The 20,223-nt window shown below is 49.2% G+C and overlaps 1 protein-coding gene across 1 annotated transcript in view; it reads left to right on the forward strand.

Moving 5' to 3' along the window:
* The first annotated feature begins 11,175 nt into the window (after positions 1 to 11,175).
* The window catches only part of MN1 (MN1 proto-oncogene, transcriptional regulator), a 42,329-nt gene continuing 33,281 nt past the window's right edge, over positions 11,176 to 20,223 (forward strand). Inside the window, exon 1 of the mRNA XM_060269286.1 lies at positions 11,176 to 14,961. Within this exon, the coding sequence (XP_060125269.1) occupies positions 11,565 to 14,961 (3,397 nt within the window). The 5' untranslated portion in view covers positions 11,176 to 11,564. The remainder of the gene's footprint in view (positions 14,962 to 20,223) is intronic.

The raw sequence follows: 20,223 nt of genomic DNA on the forward strand, positions 1-20,223 counted from the left end.
TCCTTCCTTCTTTCTTTTAAAGAGATACACATTTCTGTGGAACAGTAATGAACCTTAAACCTTAAACCATTCAACATTTCCCCTGCGGTTCATTATTGTGGAACAACATTAAGCATATTTTGTACATGTATTTCATGTGTGACCCTCAGAAGTGCTTTAGTAAAAATATCCGCAATTTGATTGTCACCTGGAACATACTGAAATACAATTGTTTTGTCAGCAATCAATTTCCTTACAAATTGCAAACGTAATCTTAATAATCTAGTACGCTGTGTGTTAGTCTCTGAACACAGAATAGCAGGTCTGCTCAGGGAATCAAGATAATTATTTACTGGCAATGTAACTTGCATCTTCAAATCTTCAAATACTTGTAAATACCATTCAATATCACAAATGGTCTGAACACATGCGCACAGTTCAATCTCAGTTGTGGAGAGACAAATAATTGTTTGATTTTGAGACTTCCATTCAAAAGGACACCCGTTATAACAAAACACCATACCAGACACACTCTGTAATTATTTTGCTCCACTGCATGAGATGCATCACAGAATATTTCAAAACCTTTGTCAACACATGATGTAAACTGCAACCTATAATGTTTTGTATGTTTGAGATACATTACCACTCTCTTAAGAGCAGAAAAACATTGCGTAGTGGGCTCTTCCACAAATTTTGCCAGAAAATGTAAAGCATGCGTTATATCTGATCTTGAAATTCTTTGAATGAACTTAAGCTTGTCTATGGCAGAACGATACAAAGTTTTGTTAAGATATGGCTTATCTTCATGGGTAAAGGTGAAACCACACACCATAGGTGTTTCTTTCCCATTTGCATTTTCTAAACATAACATTTCTATAAGATCATCAATTTTCATAGTTTGATGAACCAAAAAAGATCCATTTTTGCCTTCCTCAATTTGCATGGATACATAATTTGGCTATGCCCAGTTTCCATCAGTGGTATACAGTGGTACCTCGCTAGACGAATGCCCTGCTAGACGAATTTTTTGCTAGACGAATGGGTTTTGTGATCGGAGGTTGCCTCGCAAGATGAATTCGTTTTGTGAAAAATTTGTCTAGCGAATCGTGGTTTCCCATAGGAATGCATTGAAATTCAATTAATGCATTCCTATGGGCAAAAAAATTAAATAAAAAATTCAATGCATTCCTATGGGATTCGCAAGACGAATTTTTCACAAAATGAATTGACTCATAGAACGAATTAAATTTTTCTTGCGAGGCACCACTGTATTCCTGTTTAGTTTTTGTAGAAATTAACACATCATCTACATAAACACATATTTTTGTTACAGAATTTGCATTTTCTTTTATAAACACACAGTTGTCTGCTTTTCCTTGCAAAAAGCCAAAATCCAGTAATTCTTTTGCTAATGTTTGGTGCCAGTTTCTTCCGCTCTGGTTCAAACCATAAAGGGGTTTATTTAGTTTGCATACCAATCCTTCAGAGGCGTGTACACCATCAGGAACACACATAAAAATCTGTTCTTTTAAATCTGCAAACAAATATGCAGTTTTTATATCTAAATGATAAACAGAATGTCCACGCTGGGATGCGTCTTTTAACAAAAGCTTAACTGTCTCATATTTTACACTTGGTGAGTAACATAAATCATAATCCTTGCCTGGAACTTGTTGAAATCCCCTGGCTACTAATCTTGCTTGTATCTTACCACTTCATTCTTGTCATTCATTTTAACTTTATAAACCCACTTTGAATCAATTACTCTCATATCTGGGGTTTGTGGTACTAGAGACCAAGTGTTATGCTCTTTCAAAGAAGTTACCTCAGAATCCATTGCGTTATACCAGGCATCCCCAAACTGCAGCCCTCCAGATGTTTTGGCCTACAACTCACATGATCCCTAGCTAACAGGACCAGTGGTTGGGGAAGATGGGAATTGTAGTCCAAAACATTTGGAGGGCCGAAGTTTGGGGATGCCTGCTTTATACCAATTCACAGCTTATTGCTTAGGTATGTTTTGAACTTCATGGTAGCTTTTTGGCTAAAAAATCGCCTTCTTGGCATACACAGTGTTAAACTGTTCATTTGCAAATCGTTCAGGGCCGGCTCTAGGTAGACCCCTGGTGGCGCGATGTGCCAAGACGCCGGGCCGGTAGGCAGGGCGCCGCACGGCTGAAACCATGCTGCACCCTGCGAGGGCAGGGGCGCCGGAGCGATCTCTGCCCCTCAGCGCCAGGGCGGCCGACCTGCTCGAGACTGCCCTGAAATTGTTTAAGCTCTTGTCTCTTTCTACCTGACCGTCTGAGTCCAGAAGGAGAACTAGACCCTTCAGACTCAGTGGAACTACTAGTCTCAGATTTTAAATCATTTTTGTCAGACTGCTGAAACTCCTGCGGGCTTCATTTACAATCGGGAAACTCAAAAGAACTTAACCTCCTTTTGGGTGTCTGTAACTTTACATTTTCAAATAAGTCACCAGACCCAACAGGTTTTTCGTCTTCAGCATCACCACTATCCCCTGCTGCTGCTGCTGCTGCTTCTCCTCTTGCTTCTTCTATTTCCTCCTCTTTATCATCTATACCATAATTATCTTGGAAAACAGCAACACCATTCCAATTTACAGTTGGGATTATGCTTCTGGTTATTTGAAACTTGCCAGTGGCTGGTATATAAACTCTGTATACCCTGCTGGTAGCCTGTTAATTTCCCCTGCACACTAAGCTCACGCAATTACTGATTAGCAGGGTAATGCATAAATAACATCTGAACCCCAAATGCGTAGATATTTTAGGTTAGGGTGTTTTCTAATAATAAATTTTATTGATTTTACATAATAAAGAAAAAACATACTGTGAGGGACAAGGGATATCGCGAAGTCCCTCCCAGCTTGAGGTCCAGTCCATCCCCGAGCACGGAGGAAAGCAGGGAGAGTTCCGACTCAAGTGGGGAAGCAGGAAGTGGTGTCCGAGGCTCTGGCAAGGTAGCGGAGCCATCATCCCAGGTGGGACAGGAAGGGGAAAGCAAGGGGGGTAGACCGATCCCCCCAACTCTGGAATTGCGCAGGAAGCGTCGGGGGAAGAGGCTGGGTCTCCCCAAGTTGTTATGTTGGAGAAAGACGCGCCAAACGCCATTCGGAGGTTCTGACTCAAGCGGTTAAGATGTATCTCTGTAAATAGCATTGCCTTTAGCACTGTAAATACGCAGCACCAAATAAAAGATAAAATGCAGAGCGGTGTGGCGTCGTTACTCTGAAGTAGCCCATCAACACCCCTGTGACACATACAGAACATATTGTCCCCCTTCTTCTGATCCCCCCTCCACAAGCCCCCTCCTGCCACGAAAGAGTCCCATGAACAGTGGGCAGTCGAAGGTGGTCCATTTTATAATTGGGTTTTTCCCCACCCCACCCTCCCTCCCCCCAGAACCCCTCCCTGCCACCAAGAGGCTCTAGTATGGCAGGGAGAGATGCAGGCGAGTGTCCACCCAACTATCTATCTAAGCAAACATTATTGATTAAAACACAAAAAACACAACAACAACAAAAAAACACATATCCCATTTTCGAATTCATAATTTGCTTGACATTGTTTTGATGACTTCCCCAGATACCTCCCAACTGATTTTCATTTTTGACCAAATTATATTTTCACAACAGTTTCATATGACCCAATTTCAGCTCATTTTCTTTAACATAAACACTCTTACAGCTAATCCTTATTCCTAAACTTTATCTCTTTTTCTTCTTCAACATATTCCATCTTTTCCTATCCCCCCCTCCACAGGCCCTCTCCTGCCACGAGAGAACCCTGTGGCTGGTGGACAGACCCAGATGGTCCCTTTTATAATTGGGTTTTTCACCCCCCCTCCCTCCCCCCCAGGACCTCCCCCTGCCACCAAGGGGCCCTAGAATAGAGGAGATGAATAAAGGCAGTGAGCCGCCCAACTATCTACCTAAACCTAAATTTTCTATTTGCTACACCTCTGCCTATTTTTCAAACTTCATATAAACATTTCTTTCTAACAAATATCATATTTTCTCTTCCCTAGCCTAATCTTTCCCCCAAGAAAAAATTCATATAATTAATCCTTTCTCTATTCCCATATATTTTCTTCTATCCTTAATTATTCCATACCTCCTCCTCTCCCCTAGATTCCTTCCCCCATTTGATACAGCAATTCCGTAATACAATCCAGATTCCATATCCATTTTTTCCTGCCCTGCTTAAAGTTCAGAATTTCCTCATCCCACTCCCATTCTCTCCCATTTTGCCACCCATATTTTTGTCCTCCCCTCCTCCTGCCCCCATCTCCTCAAACTCTTTCCCTTGCCTATTCACATTTCCCCACATTTCCCATGAAATCAGTTCCAGTTCTTGATCTTCCAATTCAACTGTCATGAAAGTCCTGATCATTCTTTTTTCTTTGTTGGGTATTTCCTTCTTCTATGTGTTCTTGCATTTTGTCATCAGGAATTAATTTTCCATTATCCATCCCATTCTGAATAGTTTTTTTTTTCCAATTCCTGATACTGTTCCCTGGTGCTTCTTAACTGTACACTAAACTGTTGCTGCCCAATTACAAGGTCTCCCAGCAGTTTTAACACTGTCCTCTGGAAAGCAGGTGTTCCGGATGTTGACATTCTTTCCAACTCAAGGGCAGAAAAGAGATTAGAGGACAAAGAACAATGGAGACTCAGACTTCCAGGACAAAAGAATCCAACATGGCTGAAAAATAATTTCCAAAGTTCTTATAATGCAACATGTATGTCTCTTCTCGTTCCATCGCAAACCATTTAAACTTTATTATTGACAGCTGTCAAACTTTCCTCTCATTGGCACCTTGCTGACTCTCCTGGGGTGCCGAATCCAGGGTTGAGAAGGGGTTTCCCCCACATCTCTCTCTTGCTTTTGCAGGGTTTTTATGATTCCTATAACTCTTCCCCCCTTCACCCTGCCTTAGGTGGGGAAGTTATAGTCTTTCCTTGAAGATTTTAAGCCTCTGTGTCCTTTCCCCCCTGGCTTAGGGTTAAAACACTGCTTCCTAATTTCTCAGTGGGTAGAGACCGACTCCCGTTTTTTAAGTCTCTTCCCTTGTCCAAATTGTCCGAATTAAAATCCAATAAATCCAACGCACACTTTTAATCCAAGTCTTTGGGAGAATTGATCGCTGTAGCCTCGTAGTCCTGCAGCATCGCACTTTGAAGTTAGCGATCGGATGTCTGCCACATCGCAGCTCCGATCCCCCCCACTCTCGGGGGCTCAAAACAGAGCCTTACCGAGGGGGAGCCCGCTTTTGATGCCCATCAGACGACCTGGCCCCAAGACGCTCGACTTGGGGATTTTCGAGGGGATCCGATTTGCTGGAGCGTTTTCCCCTTTCTTCAAAGTGCCGAGGTCCGCTCCGCTGAACGGACTTCAACCGACTACAACCGGAAGTCCAGGTTAGGGCGTTTTCTAAACAACATTTCATAGAGAGTGAGTGACATTTAAACCAGAATGATAACTGCGGTTCTTCACATAGCAATAGGCAATGAGCGCTTCAGCCCAAAACCCTTTGGGGAAATTAGCATCATGCAGGTAAGTTTTAACACCTGTCTGCAAGTCACGTTGCACAACTTCAACAAGCCCATTTTGCCAGGGACTTTGGGGGCAAGATAACTCATGAGTTATCCTGCACTTCCAGTAAACACTCAAACTCTTCAGAAACAAATTCCCCTCCCCGGTCAAAAAAATGGTTCCTTATAGGTTTGTTAAAGTGCCTTTTTACCCAGTTGCAAAAAACTTTATACTTCTCAAATGCTTGTGACTTCTCAGCAATTGTATAAACCCAGCAATATCTACTATACTGATTTATCAGAGTTAGCCAGTACTTTGAACCTCCTAATAATGATGGGAGTGGCCCAACTAAATCACAATGCACGCGCTCAAATGGCCCTGGTACTTTTCTGTCTGAGCATTTACCCTTGTGTGCAACCTTTACCTTATTCTTACAACAGGATATACATTGCATAAAATATTTACATGGCTTTAAGTTTAGTCCACCAACAATATTCTTTGTCTTTATCATGTCAGCAAAGTTCAAGTGTCCTAGAAGTCTGTGCGCTTCATGGATACACCCAGAATGTGGTTTTACATTCTTCAACCCTTGTCTTGGCTGTAATACTCTGCAATTTACAGGTGGTTGTGAATAGCTCTGAAAGTACAGTCTATATAAGCCCTCAGACTCCCAGGCATATAATACATGTTTGTTTCCTTTGAAAAACTCACATATTGACTTAGTAAAGCACACAGTTATTCCTTGACGAGCAAAGCAACTTACTGATAATAAATTATCCACTGACGGACAGTAAATGCAATTTGCTATCATAATGTTTAGAGAGTCAAGTTTAATAGTACCCCTGCCAAGCAACTGCAGGACTTCAGAATTGACTATATGTACATTACCAACTTCCTCTTCAAAAGAAATAAACAAGCTTCTGTCGTTGCAAAGATGGGACGACACTCCAGTGTCAATAACAAATGAACCCCGCTTGGCACCATTAAATCTTTTATGCTGTTGTTCGAGCATGAAAGGCTCGCGACGCATGTCCATCTTTACCACACGCTGTCAGCTGTTGGGTTGATGCCTGTGATTGACGAACTGGAACAGACCTGGGAGCATTTTGCTTTCTTTTGGATCTGCAGTTCCTCGCCAACTGCCCCTTTTTGTTGCACAGCCAGCAAGGCTTGGCAGTTTTAAATGCAGTTGAATCACCACAGGCTTGCATATGGCATTCCTCATTATTTCTGGGACTAGGAGTGCTTATTGCACAAGCCTCCCTTCTGTCCAACTCACCCATTAATCTTGCCGTTACCCCTTCCACAGTTAATTGTGCTGGAGGAACGGCAGATATCTGGCTAGCTACGCCGTCAAAATCCTCATTAAGAGAACAAAGAATAATAAACACATACTGAATGTCAGATATCACCATGTCTCTTTGAATTAATTTGCCACGTATCACCTCCAGATGCGTCAAGTGTGCTGCCAAATCTCCACCAGGCTGTAACTTCGTCTGGTACAGCTGCTTAAAAAATGTTAAGGCAGACGCCGACTCTTTTCTAACATGAACTGCTGCAAGACTGTTCCACATTTCTTTGGCAGTTTTCCTATTCCTTATATACACTACTTGCTGGTTGCTTACAGCCAAATTAATTAACATTCTGGCTTTTGCATCACCTTTCAACCAAGCATCCATTATGGGGTCAGGAGGGCTCTCAGTTATATACTTCCAAACATCTCATGAAGTTAAAAGCACCTCCACCCGAAATGACCACAAACTATAATTTTCATCAGTAAGTTGTGGGAATGTCAAAGCCTTCTCAACTTCAGAAACCCAGTCCACCATTCTGCTTCTCAAACTCATTCCGCAACAGCAAAAAGAAAAAGAAAAACTTTCTTAAGCTATTCTCCAACTCCAAATCTATGTAGTCATCAACTCAGGAACTGGGCCCATAACCAGTTGTTGGTATATTTAAACTGAGTAACTGCGCAGCAAAAAGGATTCTGAGGAGACTGCAAAGTATACTTAGGAGTTGTTTTAATTAAAGAAAAATAACAGAAATTATACAGTATTAACTACAAGAACGTTGCAGAAGCATGACCCATCCAGTGGCCCAGGGTACTGAGAGAGGTACGCAGTCCACCTTATATACTCTATCCGATTGCTGACATGCCTTAAAACAGGGGTCAGCAAACTTTTTCAGCAGGGGGCCGGTCCACTGTCCCTCAGACCTTGTGGGGGGCCAGACTATTTTTTTGGGGGGGGGGAATGAACTAATTCCTATGCCCCACAAATAACCCAGAGATGCATTTTAAATACTCATGTAAAAACACCAGGCAGGCCCCACAAATAACCCAGAAATGCATTTTAAATAAAAGGACACATTCTCTTCATGTAAAAACATGCTGATTCCTGGACCGTCCGTGGGCCGGATTTAGAAGGCGATTGGGCCGCATCCAGCACCCGAGCCTACTCATGTAAAAACACCAGGCAGGCCCCACAAATAACCCAGAGATGCATTTTAAATAAAAGGACACATTCTCTTCATGTAAAAACATGCTGATTACTGGACCGTCCACGGGCCGGATTTAGAAGGCGATTGGGCCGCATCCAGCCCCTGAGCCTTATTTTGGGGACCCCTGCCTTAAAACAATACAAATTTAACATCACGTGCTGCACTGTCCCACAGCTGCAAAACTAGGTCATTATATTTCCTTCTTTCTCGTAAAGAGATACACATTTCTGTGGAACAGTAATGAACTTTAAATCTTAAACCATTCAACACTGTAAAGCAGTGGTGTTGCTTGGGTTCCCATCAACACATGCACTTCCACTTACACACGGGTCAAAAAAGGGTGGAATGGGGTGGGGTGGGGACAGAAGAGGGAAATTCCTGTAATGGAACCCCAGGGTAAGTGGCTCCCACAAGGGAGCCGCAGAAAGAATGAAGTTGGTCAAGGGAGCCATGGACTCAGAAAGGTTGAAAACCTCTGCCTCAGAAATTGTAGGTACTGTAGCTTACTCCTCACAGTTACAGTTCCCTGCATTCTACGCCTACAAATGACAGTGTGCAGAATTCTTTTTTTGGTGGGGTGTGTGTGCGCGCTTTTAAGGGTATTGTGTATCCACAGCCTGAATGAGGAAAGCTTTGGAGCACGTTTTATGTAGGGAAAGCAAAAAGGGATTGTGCTGCTTCAGCTTGCATGCAAGAAGTGCTAGGAGACAGCACAGAGGAAAGAGGGAGGATCACTGAGCGGAGGAGAACACAGAGAAGCAGCAGGTACACATTTCAGCTGAGGTGTTTCCTGCATGTTTCTTTGGGAGCTGTCTGGTATACACATGTGTCCATACCGCATTGTTCCGCCAACAGGCTTGGTGATTAGTATGGAGTGCAAGACAGCTGGGCAGTCTCTGGAGGTGACTTTGCACTAAGTCATTCCTACCTCTTATCACCTCTTAAAACTTTACACAGGTCTTTATTTGCATGCTTCTTGGTCATTTCCCTTCCTTCCTGCAATAAATTGAACTCATCTGGTAGGGCAGTGAGCAAATGTTAATCTCGCCTTCCTATATAACCCGAGTGTCTTCTGAAAGGTTTTTTTGGGGTGTGGGTTGCTGAGGTTACAAATGGCTGTCTTCACATTTACAGCAGCCACCTCTGGAACCAGTGCTAGATGTTAAATGTGTGGTAGCGGAAGTGGAAACTGTATTCCTGTATGCGAGGAGCGGCATCCTGGAGAGTCTCCTCCTGGGTGCCCAATTAACTTTGGTATGTATCCGGTCTCCTGATACAGTGCTGCTGGCTTCTGCTTTACTGGCGGCCTAGTGGGAGGCTGGGTGAACAGATAAACCCACCCCCAAGCCCCAAACCCGAGTACTCAGAAGGGTATTTGAAATGGAGAGACTGCACAGTCTTTTGAGGATTTTGAGAAGCAATGACTTCCGAGAATGGTTTGACTAAGAGGCGAATTAAGTGAGTCAATCGGTTCCTTTCACTGTGTCACTTCAGATTGAACTGATTAGGGCTGGGATATTAAAAAACAACAAGAAAAGGCAAACAACACCTGGGCATAAACTAGAGACTTTTACACATGTATAAATGTCCACAGGATTGATGATCAGGCTGGACTGCCACTGCTCCACCACACATCAGGATTATATCTCACATGAAAATGTAAAGGTGGTCTCTCTCTCCGAGTGTTGGCACTCTCCGAGTGTTGGCACTCTCCGACGGCTGGCACTAACCGACGGCTGAGCTGCTGCGGATGCCCCGTCGGAGGCGCGTCGCCGGCTTGAAAGGGGAGCGGAGAGCGCACGGAGTCGGCGGGAGGCTTTTCACGGCGCCAGCCAGGGTAGGCTGGGACCCGGACTCCGGCGGTACCGGTAGGAGGGGAGGGCTTGCCACTCGCCTGCCGCGGGCGACCAGCGAGCTGCCTGGAGGAGCCCCTACCGCTGCTGCCGGTCGCTCTCCAGCGCCCGCCCGTCACTTTGCTAAGTAATAATTTCCCTGTCCAATTCCATTCCTTTTCTAGTTCTGAAATCTCGAAGCCATCAGCAAGGAGGATAGTTCACATGAAAACTAATTACACAAAATCAATATTTAATCACAGCCCGGCATCCTGATCCTGCAGAAAAATCCTTTAAAAACTCTCCTGCCATATACAAAGACTTCTTCGGGGCCGCTTATTTATAGATCTCATTGGGGAGGCGGGGGAAGCGCCCGCGGTGTATTTTAAAGGGGGGGGGGGAGCGCGCGAAAGTCTCGGAGTGGGGAGGTGGTGGACGCCAAGCGGCTCTGAGAAGGCTTGAGGGGCGGCAGCGGGCTCCCCCCCCTGAGAAGGCTTGAGGGGCGGCAGCGGGCTCCCCCTCGGGACCCCGAGTCAGGCCCCAAAGGAAAAGACCGCGCTTTTGTTTCTGCTTGGGGGGCGGGGCGGGTGTGTGTGTAAACAAGTTGTTTGCCCCAGTTGTTTGTCGCCGTCTGCTTCGGGCTTTCCCGCACGGCCAGAGCGGACTTTTCGTGGGACAGTCGAGGAGAGGACGGGGACGGGATATAAATTTGTAATGGCCGGATAGATTTCAGCCCCCGTGGAGGTCGGCGGGCGAGGCGTGTTCGCACCCAGATGATGGGGATAAATATTTCATAAAGAGCGGCGCAGATATTAAATGACACCCTATTGATTCGGGGATGCCAGGCCCATTCATTCCCCCGCCGGCGCACTAATTGCTCTCTTAAGGAGGCGCCGCAGCGGCAGGGCGGCGGGCGGCCTCCATCGTTTCCCCGGCTCCGGCGCAACCAGGCAGCGAAGTCCGCCGGCTGCCGGCAGCAGGCTTCCCCTTTCGCCAGCAAACGCTGGAGATGACACCCGGCGCCTCGCGATGGGACGCGGATCCGTTTGGAGGGCGGGGGCGACACCGTGCACGAGTGGCAGCAGGGACAAGCAGTGCCCCCCGGCCGCGCTCCTCCCGCTGGTCAGGGCTGAGTCCCTCCGTCGTCGCGAGCAGCTTCGCCGAGTGCGCGTTCGGGAGAGCCACCTTAAGGAGGAGCCCCGCCCCGCCGGAGCGCTCATTGGCGCAGCCCTAATGGCTGGAATGGATTGCTGAAATGCAAAACTTGTTGCTGTTTCTTGTGCGCGGCGTGAGAGCGAGCGAGCGAGCGAGCGCAAAAGCGGCAGGCAGGCGGGCGGGCGGGCGGGCGAGCGCCTCGCAGCAGCAACGCCGCGCGGCAGCCGAGGACAACGAGCCCGCGAACCTCAGCTTCTTGCGGGGCTCGGGGTCCAGTTGTCGGCTGGCCATGAGGCGGAGCCCGCCTCCCTGCGAGCCGAGTCCATGAGCGGCGGGCCGCCGAGGGAGCTTCGGGCGCGCCTCGCCCGCGGCCGCTCCAGCGCCGGGCAGCAACTTTCCCGCAAGATGTGAGCCGGGCGCGCGGGGTGTCCTCCCTCCTTGCGTCGCTGCAGCAGCCGGCTGGCCGCCCGTCATGTCCCCCCAGTGACGGATTGACCCGGCCGGCCAGGGAACGAGGAAAGGAGCGGGCGGCGGCGGGATGTTCGGGCTGGAGCAGTTCGAGCCGCAGGGTAGCGGCAGGAGCGGCGAGCGCGGCGGCGGCGGCGGCGGCGGCTTCGGCCCGAGCATGGGCTCGCACTTCAAGCCGTCCCCTTTCCACGGCGGGACCCCCGGAGGCGAGTCGGGGACCCTGGGCGCCCTGAGCGAGCCCTCCTCGGCCATGCTGGCCATGAACTTGAACTTGCCCGGGGAGGCGTACGGCTTCCACGCCTCACGCGGGGGCCACGCGGAACTGCAGCAGGCCCAGCCTGTCCACGGGTTCTTCGGCAGCCAGCAGCCTTCGCACGGCGCCCACCAGCCGCCGCCGCCGCACTTCGGAAGCGGGGGCTTCGGGTCCGAGCCGAGCGCCTCCTGCCTTCACGGCGGCCGGCTCCTCAGCTACCCAGGCGGCCAGCAAACCTTCGCTGCTGACGGTTACGAACAGCATCTGGCTGAGGGCCAGGCAGGCGGGGACGGCTTCGGGCAGCAGAGGGCAGGTCCCCTCCAGGACTTCCAGCCGCAACAGCAGCACCATAATCCAGGCGTGCCGGCCCCCTGCCTCCCGCTGGATCAGTCGCCCAACCGCGCGGCCTCCTTCCACGGCCTGCCAGGGGCCGCCACCTCGGAGCCGCACGGCCTCGACTCGCAAAGGCGCCTCCCCAGCCAAGGAGCGGCCGCGGTGGAGTCCCTGGAGTACAGTTACCCGAGCAGCGAGAGTCATTTCGACCTGCCCGTCTTCTCGCCGTCGGAGGCCGACGGGCAACTGCCCCACTACGGGGCCAGTAGGCAGCAAGTGCCACCAGGCGGGGGGAACTTTCCCGGGCCCTCCTCTGCCTTGCCCCGAGGGCCCGGCGGCCTAGGCAAGGTGCATCCCCAGCAGCAGCAGCAGCAGCACGGCGGCGGGGGCGGCGTGTTTTTCGAGAGATTTGGGAGCGCTCGCAAGATGTCGGTGGGCCTGGAGCCGAGCCTGGGCGCCGGCAGGCACCCTTTAATGCAGCAGCACCAGCCGCCGCCGCCGCCGCCGGGGGTCCTGCTGGCCAGACAGAACTCGTGCCCGCCGGCTCTGCCCCGGCAGCAGCCCTGCCCCGAGGGCAACGCGGCCAACCCGGGCCTTCAGGACGGCGGCCCGCTCCTACAAGGCCAGCACGCGCAGTTCGAGTACCCCATCCACCGGCTGGAGAACAGGAGCCTGCAGCATCCTTACGGGCCGGGCGAGCCGGTCTTTAGCGTTCACCACCACCCGCCGGCTCAGCAGCCTCCCAACCAGCGGCTGCAACACTTCGACGCCCCTGCATACATGAACGTGGCCAAACGGCCCCGCTTCGACTCCTGGAGCGGCGGCAGCGGCGGCGCGGGCATGCACAGCGCCAGCCTGGACAGTCACCTCTCGCCCTCGGCTGCCTACCCGGGTCTGCCGGGAGACTTCACGCCGCCGGGGCCCGAGAGCTTCCCGCCGCCGGGCGCTGACCACCAGGCGGCTCTGCAGCAGCAGCAGCAGCAGCAGCGCCAGAACGCCGCCCTGATGATCAAGCAGATGGCGGCCTCTCGCAGCCAGCAGCAGCAGCAGCAGCAGCAGCAGCGCCTCCGCCAGCCCAGCCTGCAGCAGCTGAGCCATCACCACCCGGGTCACCATCACCACCACCCGGGCCACCACCACGGCGAGCCCGCCTTCGAGGCGCAGGAGGGGGCCTGGTTCCCGGCGCCGCATCCTCCCTCGGCTGCGCCGGGCGCTGGGGAGTTGCTCTTCCGGCCAGGCGTGGGCGGCATGCCGGGCTTGCAGGAGCCGCCGGCGCCGCTGCGGATTCCGCCGGGGGGCGAAAGACACGTGCCCTCGCCGGGCAGCCTGCACGGCCAATTCGGCCTGAGTCCGCCCTTGGAGCGCAGCAGGCCGGGCCCGCCGGACTTCGCGGCCCAGCAGGGCTTCCCCTTCGGCGCCTCCAGCCGCCAGGCCACTCCGCACAGCGCCTCGCCCGCCTCCTACGGGCCCCCGACGGACTTCCAGCCCTCTGGGCCGCCGCCTCAGCCGCCCCGGCCGCCGCAGTCCAGCAACAAGCTGGGCGCGTTGTCTCTCGGCTCCTTCTCGAAAGGGAGCGTGGTGGGCGGGGTGGCGGGGCCTCCCGGTAGCGGCGCCAGCAGCAGCGGGGCCCCGGGCCCCAAGGAGAGCAGCGGTCTCTTCGGGCAGAGCTGCCTGGCGGCCCTCTCGACGGCGTGCCAGAACATGATCGCCAGCCTGGGCGCGCCCAACCTCAACGTCACCTTCGGCAAGAAGGGCGCTCCGGCTGCAGTGAGCGGAGGCGTCGGGGCCGGGAGCGAAGGCCCCAAGCGTAGCAAGCTCGGCCCGGCCGAGCCTCCCGAGCCAGGCAGCGGCGGACCTCAGCCGCCCGCTGCGGCCCCGCCGGCCCCGGGCGAGAGCGGCCTGTCCCCCAATTACTCGCCCGGCCCGGGCCCCGACGCCAAGGCAGGAGGCGTGCGGGGTCGGGGGCGCAGGAAACGGGACAGCGGGCATGTCAGCCCAGCCGCCGGAGCGGGCGGCGGCGGCGGCTTTTTTGACAAGTACGGCCCCCCGGCCGGGGTGGAAGGCGGTAGTCCCGGGCAGGGGACAGAAAGGGGAGGCGGCACTCCGCAACTCCACGAGCCCCACAAGGCACTGAGCTCGCCCCCTTCGGCTTGGGCCAAGGGAGGCGGCGGCGACCTCCTCCTCCCGCTGCCGCCGCCCCCGCCGCCTCTTTCCGAGCAGCCCGAGCTGCTGCCCTCCCTGGAGAAGGCGGATTCCTGCTCGCCCCGCGGCGCAGGTGACTTCCCCGACGAGGCCGGCAACGAGGACGAGGTGTCGTCGAGTTCCGACAACCAGCTGGCCAAGGGCTGCCCGGCGGGGCGCAGTCCGGTGCAGCCCCGTCCGGGGGACCACGCACTACTGAACGGACAGAAGGCCTCCCTGGCCCAGCTCAGCCTCCACGCCGGCGGAGGCAGCAACTCTACCTCCAGCCCCGACAGCTACGGCGGCGGCCCCCCCACCAGCGCCGGCGGCCCGGTCCAGGACGAGATCCACCCGCTGGAGATCCTGCAGGCGCAGATCCAGCTGCAGCGGCAGCAGTTCAGCATCTCCGAGGACCAGCCTCTGGGCCTCAAGAGCGCCAAGAAGCCCCCCGACGGCCCCGCCGGAGCTGGAGGCGGCAGCACCCAGAACGGCGACAGCGCCGAGCTGAGCAGCTGCTGCGCCGCCGCCGCCGAGAGCGGCAAGGGAGCCATGAGCACCATCGACCTGGACTCGCTGATGGCCGAGCACTCGGCCGCCTGGTACCTGCCCAGCGACAAGGCCCTCCTGGAGGGGCAGGACGACGACGACAAGGCCCTGGCGCCCTGGGAGAAAGCCAAGTCGCTCAACCCCAGCAAAGAAGGTACGGGGGCGCGCGGAAGAGGGGGCGGCGGGGAGGGGGGGAAGCGGCGCTGGTCCGGCCGACCTGGGTTGCTTCTCGGGGCTCCCCTTCCTTCCTCCTGCTCACAGAAGCACAACCTGGTGGCTCTGCCAAAGGATAGCGGAAGGCAGGTAGGAAGTGGAATCCAGCCCCCTTGGCCCAGGACATGGCCCTTCTTGGCCCTCCCTCTTCTTGGGTCCCATGCAGGTGGAGGATGAAGCAGGCGCTGGGAAGGATCAGCCACAAAAACTTGTGCCAACTAAGGTTGGCCCCATTCCTACCGACCCCTTGCCTTTCCTCATGCTTGAGAAATGTGGGAGGAGAGGCAGAAGGCAGAGCTAGTATTTTTGTGTCTCCCGCACTGCTTGTGTGATGTGGGGGTGCTAGTGCAGGGTGTAAGTTTCCAACAATGGGATGTATGTTCTTGCCAGGATCGCTGCTTTAGGAAAAGGCAGCTTCTTCAAGGCTCATGTGTGAATAATTCCTTTGAGGTGTCCCACATGTGCCCTTAGCTGTGCTGGGGTTTTGCTCCTTCCGCCCTCAGAATTATCGAAAGGTACTCATGGCAGCATCACATAGCGCAGACTCTTTGAGCGTATTTGCCTGACTCTTTGAAATAAGCGCAGTGCATTGCATGCACAAATGCACTTCAGTAGCATTTAAGTAAGAGGAGAGGAACTGTGTGCCTGGTTAAATTTATTTATTCATCTTAGGAATCTCTGGTTTTGTTGTCGTTCCTAAGGTGCATTTGATTGATCCCAATTCAGGTGTTGCGTTGAAGTAATTAAATATAGTAATACTGTAAATAAAAAAGTTAGAGGAGCAGATATTGCTTAGTTTTTCCTTTTTAGGTCAGACTTAAAATGTGTTGATTGCTAAAGCTAGGCAGTTACAATGTTATTCTTCATTTGGTGGAACTCTAGGTTAGTGAATGGAAAGGCAGGGCAGCAGGACCTGGTGAATTGTGCCCAGTGACTTCTTCATTTGATGATCATTTGTAGATGGAATTCAGTAGATGGGTATGATCTCTGTGAAACAAGATAATGAGCTGACAACTGGGGAATACTAGCCATCGGGTGTTCCTTTTTTTGTTGTTGAGCCTTGTGTTTTTAGGGTATGTGGAAAGGTTTCGGGGTGGCTGTTTGAGAAACTCCCCACTCCCCTGACTTTCCTGTCTTTGGCTTTGTCGAATATGAATGCTGCCTTTGCTGTTTGTCTCTTTGTTCCCTGGCCAAGCCAGTGCAGGGAGCTTCTTTTTCTGAGGCAGAGAGTGTTTAGCATGCGCTGCAGATGCTGTGGAGCCCATCAGCATTCTTCAGGCTTCATCCAGGCAAGGACATAAATTGGTTTGTTGGGGGGTGGGGGCTTTTCCATTTTTAAATGGAGTTTCACACAGCATCCTTCCTGGCTCCTTCTTTTATTGTTTCTTGTACACAACATCTAGATGTGACTGGATCAATAGCTAGTTAGCACAAATCACAGCTCCCGTCACCTCTACCTTGCCAGACACACACGTAAGTTGTGCACACTTGTTCCCTATAAGTACAATCGGATTAGAAAGGAGAGAAATAACTTGACCATCTTAATTTGTTTCTAAGAAACACACAGGTGAAAAACTTCTAAGCAATGCTTTGCTTCATATCATTGATGTTTTGAGATCACACATTGGCCACAATGCAGTGAAAGAGTTAGGTGGGTTTAAGCCTGATATTTGCATGATTTTCATTTCAATGATTCCTCTCATTGTGTTGTGATTTGCAACAACTTTAAAGGCAGCAGCCCTTATTGTTCATACCATGCTAAAAAAAGGCATTGTTGTTTAACCTGCCAGCTTTCTGAGCAGAAAGCTACCATCATATTACTGGGTCTAAAATTAAACTTAAGATACTGATCTAACTTTGCCAATGGCATGAGTAGAAAAACATAGCCAATTTCTGAACATTTGTCCTTAAGAAGGCTAACAGAGGTATGTAGAGAATTACAGGAGGTGTTTTTGCCAAAGGTTACCAAATATTTCAGGATTTATGCAGTTGAACAAATGAACCGTATGCAGGAGGAAAAGGGGCCGCCTTTACATTCTTTAAAAAATAATAATCTGACAAATATAATATATTTATTTTGGTCCAAAGACCCACAAAAACATTTTCAAAAGCAAAATAAAACAGAAAATCAGGGAAAGGAGGCCAAGGCAGCCGCTCTGCTTTATCCAGAGCATGTAGGTTTCTGTTTTTTTATTACAATACTGTACTTTTGAGAGGGCAAATATACCTATATTAGAAGTCAACCAGGACCTTTAAAACAGAGCCTGTTCACACTTTGCTGCTGCATCATCATTTTTTAAAAATGATACATAAAATGAAACAAAGCCAAACATTTATTTAGAAGTGTTCATGCAGTGCTGCTATTCTGTGAGTTTGTGAGTGAAGAATAGTGGGATTGGAAGCTACCAGGCTTTGGAAGTTAGGCTGTGCCTTGTTCCTGAGGATTTCTTGGAAACACTTGGTCATTAAGAACTTCAGACATAAGCATTTTTCTTTTTTCCACGCTTAGCTGCAGTTTAACATCAGCTGCAGTGTAAGAATTCATCCCCACCCTCTCTCTCTCTCTCTCTCTCTCTCTCTCTCTCTCTCTCTCTCTCTCTCTCTCTCTCTGTCATATATCCCATAGCTATTCTAATTATAGCAGTTAACAATCTGTGAAGACCCTTTTTTACTGGAGAAATGCACTGTTGAAATCAACTACCATATCTCATTTCTGTTTATTTTATTTGTATAGATGTGTTTTTAGGTTTCTATTGGTTTTGTTATAATTGGTTTTAATGTATATGCTCTTTATGTACTGGTAAGTAGTTTTGGGTCAGTTTTGTGAGAAAAGTGCTTAGTAAATATATAAATAATTTTAGTTTAAAATTAGTATGCGTAGATATAACACATGGATCTATATTTATGAATAACCTTGTTGAATTTGTGTATGTCAGAAATGTAATACAGATCTGATACAGGTTTAAAACTCTAGGAAGCCAAAATAAGCAAAACCCATACCTTTTTTTAAAAGACTGGACTAGAATCTTCTATAGTGACTCCTAGCAGCAAAGGATGACATTTCAGTAGCAAACATGTGATAGGGCCGTTTACAGTTAAAACAAACTTGGAAAGGCAATATCAATTTATCTGTCTGTCCTTTGCTCTGGAACAGTTCCACAAAACTCAATGGGCGTGTTCCCGGGATGAATGGAGTGAGGAGGTATTTTGGGGTTACAGTCTCAGGGTGGTTTCCCATGTAGCAGCAGGGGGGATTCTGCAGCTGTCTATTTTGCTCCTACTTCTCACGTTTAGAAAGTAGCATAGAGCAGAATGAGACCGTTGTACCATTTATATGCATGGTGGTATACACATTTTATTTCTAAGTGGAATTTATCTTTGAGTATAAAAATATCAGTATGGAGTGATGATAGATTCTGTCTAGAAATAAGCTCCCCTGCATTCGGATCCTAGACACCTTCCTGAGAAGGAAGTTTCCTCTTATTTACTTGGGAGTATATTGCCAACTTAAATCAAGGTGACATTTTTCCTTGTTTCGGTATATACAGTCACGTTTGTTGCACACTCTATTTCTTTCATGAATAAGCAAGAAAAGTGCTACAAAGCCCATTCTTTCTGTTCAATTTCTTCTGTCCTTGATTTCTTCATTAGAACTTCTTAAGATCCATCTCAGTTGGACACACACCCCTGACGCAGTCCCATAGGAACAGGCAGCCTTAAACAACTTAGGTGGCTGTCAAGCAAAATGTAAATAGATGTGGTTACGCTCTGCGGCTGTTGCATTTTTATTCACAGGCCTTTGCAGGGCATTTAGCTACTGTTTGTTGGTCTGGAAGCATGTCATAGCTCTCATAAATCTGTCCTTGTAACAAGCCAGCAGGTAGAGCAGACAGAACTCTTAACGGGACAACCTGCTTAGCATGAAACATTTATTTGTGCCCTGAATGAAGGCTTGGATGAGTCTGTGGGCCAAAGCTGTGGCCTCTTTCATCTCCTAGTGTAGTCTTGGGTAGTCTTTATTTTTAAAGTTTCTGATCTGCATGAGGGAATAGCTTCACTTGTCGAGACTTGTTTATAACTTGCAGAAAATTCCAAGCACCCTCAAAAAACAGTATTTAGGTTGAAATAGATTTATGACATAAGAGCTATTATAAACAGGTAACCTGATTAAATACTGCCGGTGTCATAAAACTGTTAATCTCAATTATTTGGTTCCAAAGCAGCATTTAAACTTATGTGAGGTATTTTAACAACATTGACAATGTAGCTTCCATCACCAAGTTGTTACATGATACAGTCTATTGATATGAAATATGCATCATTAATAAATAATCTGGGTTAGTGGTGTGATTTATGAGACAAACTCACTTGTGGAAAGAGATTAAGACATTCATGTAGTTCGAGTTTTACATTTAACAAGCTTTAAAAATTTATTTGTGCAATTTTTTTTAAAAAAATGAAATAAACCAAACTTCTTTTAGGTGATTTGATTTAATTCATTTGTCTCTCAACAGTGAAGTATTTCATAGTCATTTGATGGGGAAAATAATTCTGGTCAGTCTTTTCATTTGTCTTTCCTGTCTTCTGTTTTCTACATTTCTGGACAGTTCTCAGGAGAAAATGTGCATAGTTTTTATAAAACAGCTGGTGCTGAAGAATTGGGCTGTAAGTATAGAACGGTTAAAACCTTTCTCCATGTTTATCTGTGAGAATAACTGGAGGTAGCTTACATCTGCTGACTGACATAAGCACAAATAGCCTTGCATTGAATTAAGTCCGTCCGTTCCCCCCATATTTTTTTAAAAACCTTAAATCTCAGTTTGTGGCACATTTGTGGTGCTACATGTAAACGGGAATTTTAATTTGCACATCGAATTGGAGCAAGCAGGAGAATTCCCCCCCTGTTCTCAACATGCTGTGTGAAAGTACGGTATGTTCTGCTGCCTTGAATTGTTGGGCGTTAAATTTGAGTAGCATGTTCCAGATTAACACAGGGAATGTGTAGCATAGTGAAATCAGGTTTAGGAGAAATGGCGTATGTTTAGAATTGAGTTTTTCTGAAATGCAAATATTAGGTGTCATTTAAATGTACAGTATTGATTTACTGTTTATACAGTATGATTTTGTAAGAATCTTACACTAAAAGTGGTTTGCATGAACTGCAGAGGAGGAGGAGGAGGATAAGGAGGATGTGGGTAACGTT

The sequence above is a fragment of the Zootoca vivipara genome, chromosome 17, assembly GCF_963506605.1.
Source record: "Zootoca vivipara chromosome 17, rZooViv1.1, whole genome shotgun sequence".
Taxonomy (NCBI): Eukaryota; Metazoa; Chordata; class Lepidosauria; order Squamata; family Lacertidae; genus Zootoca; species Zootoca vivipara.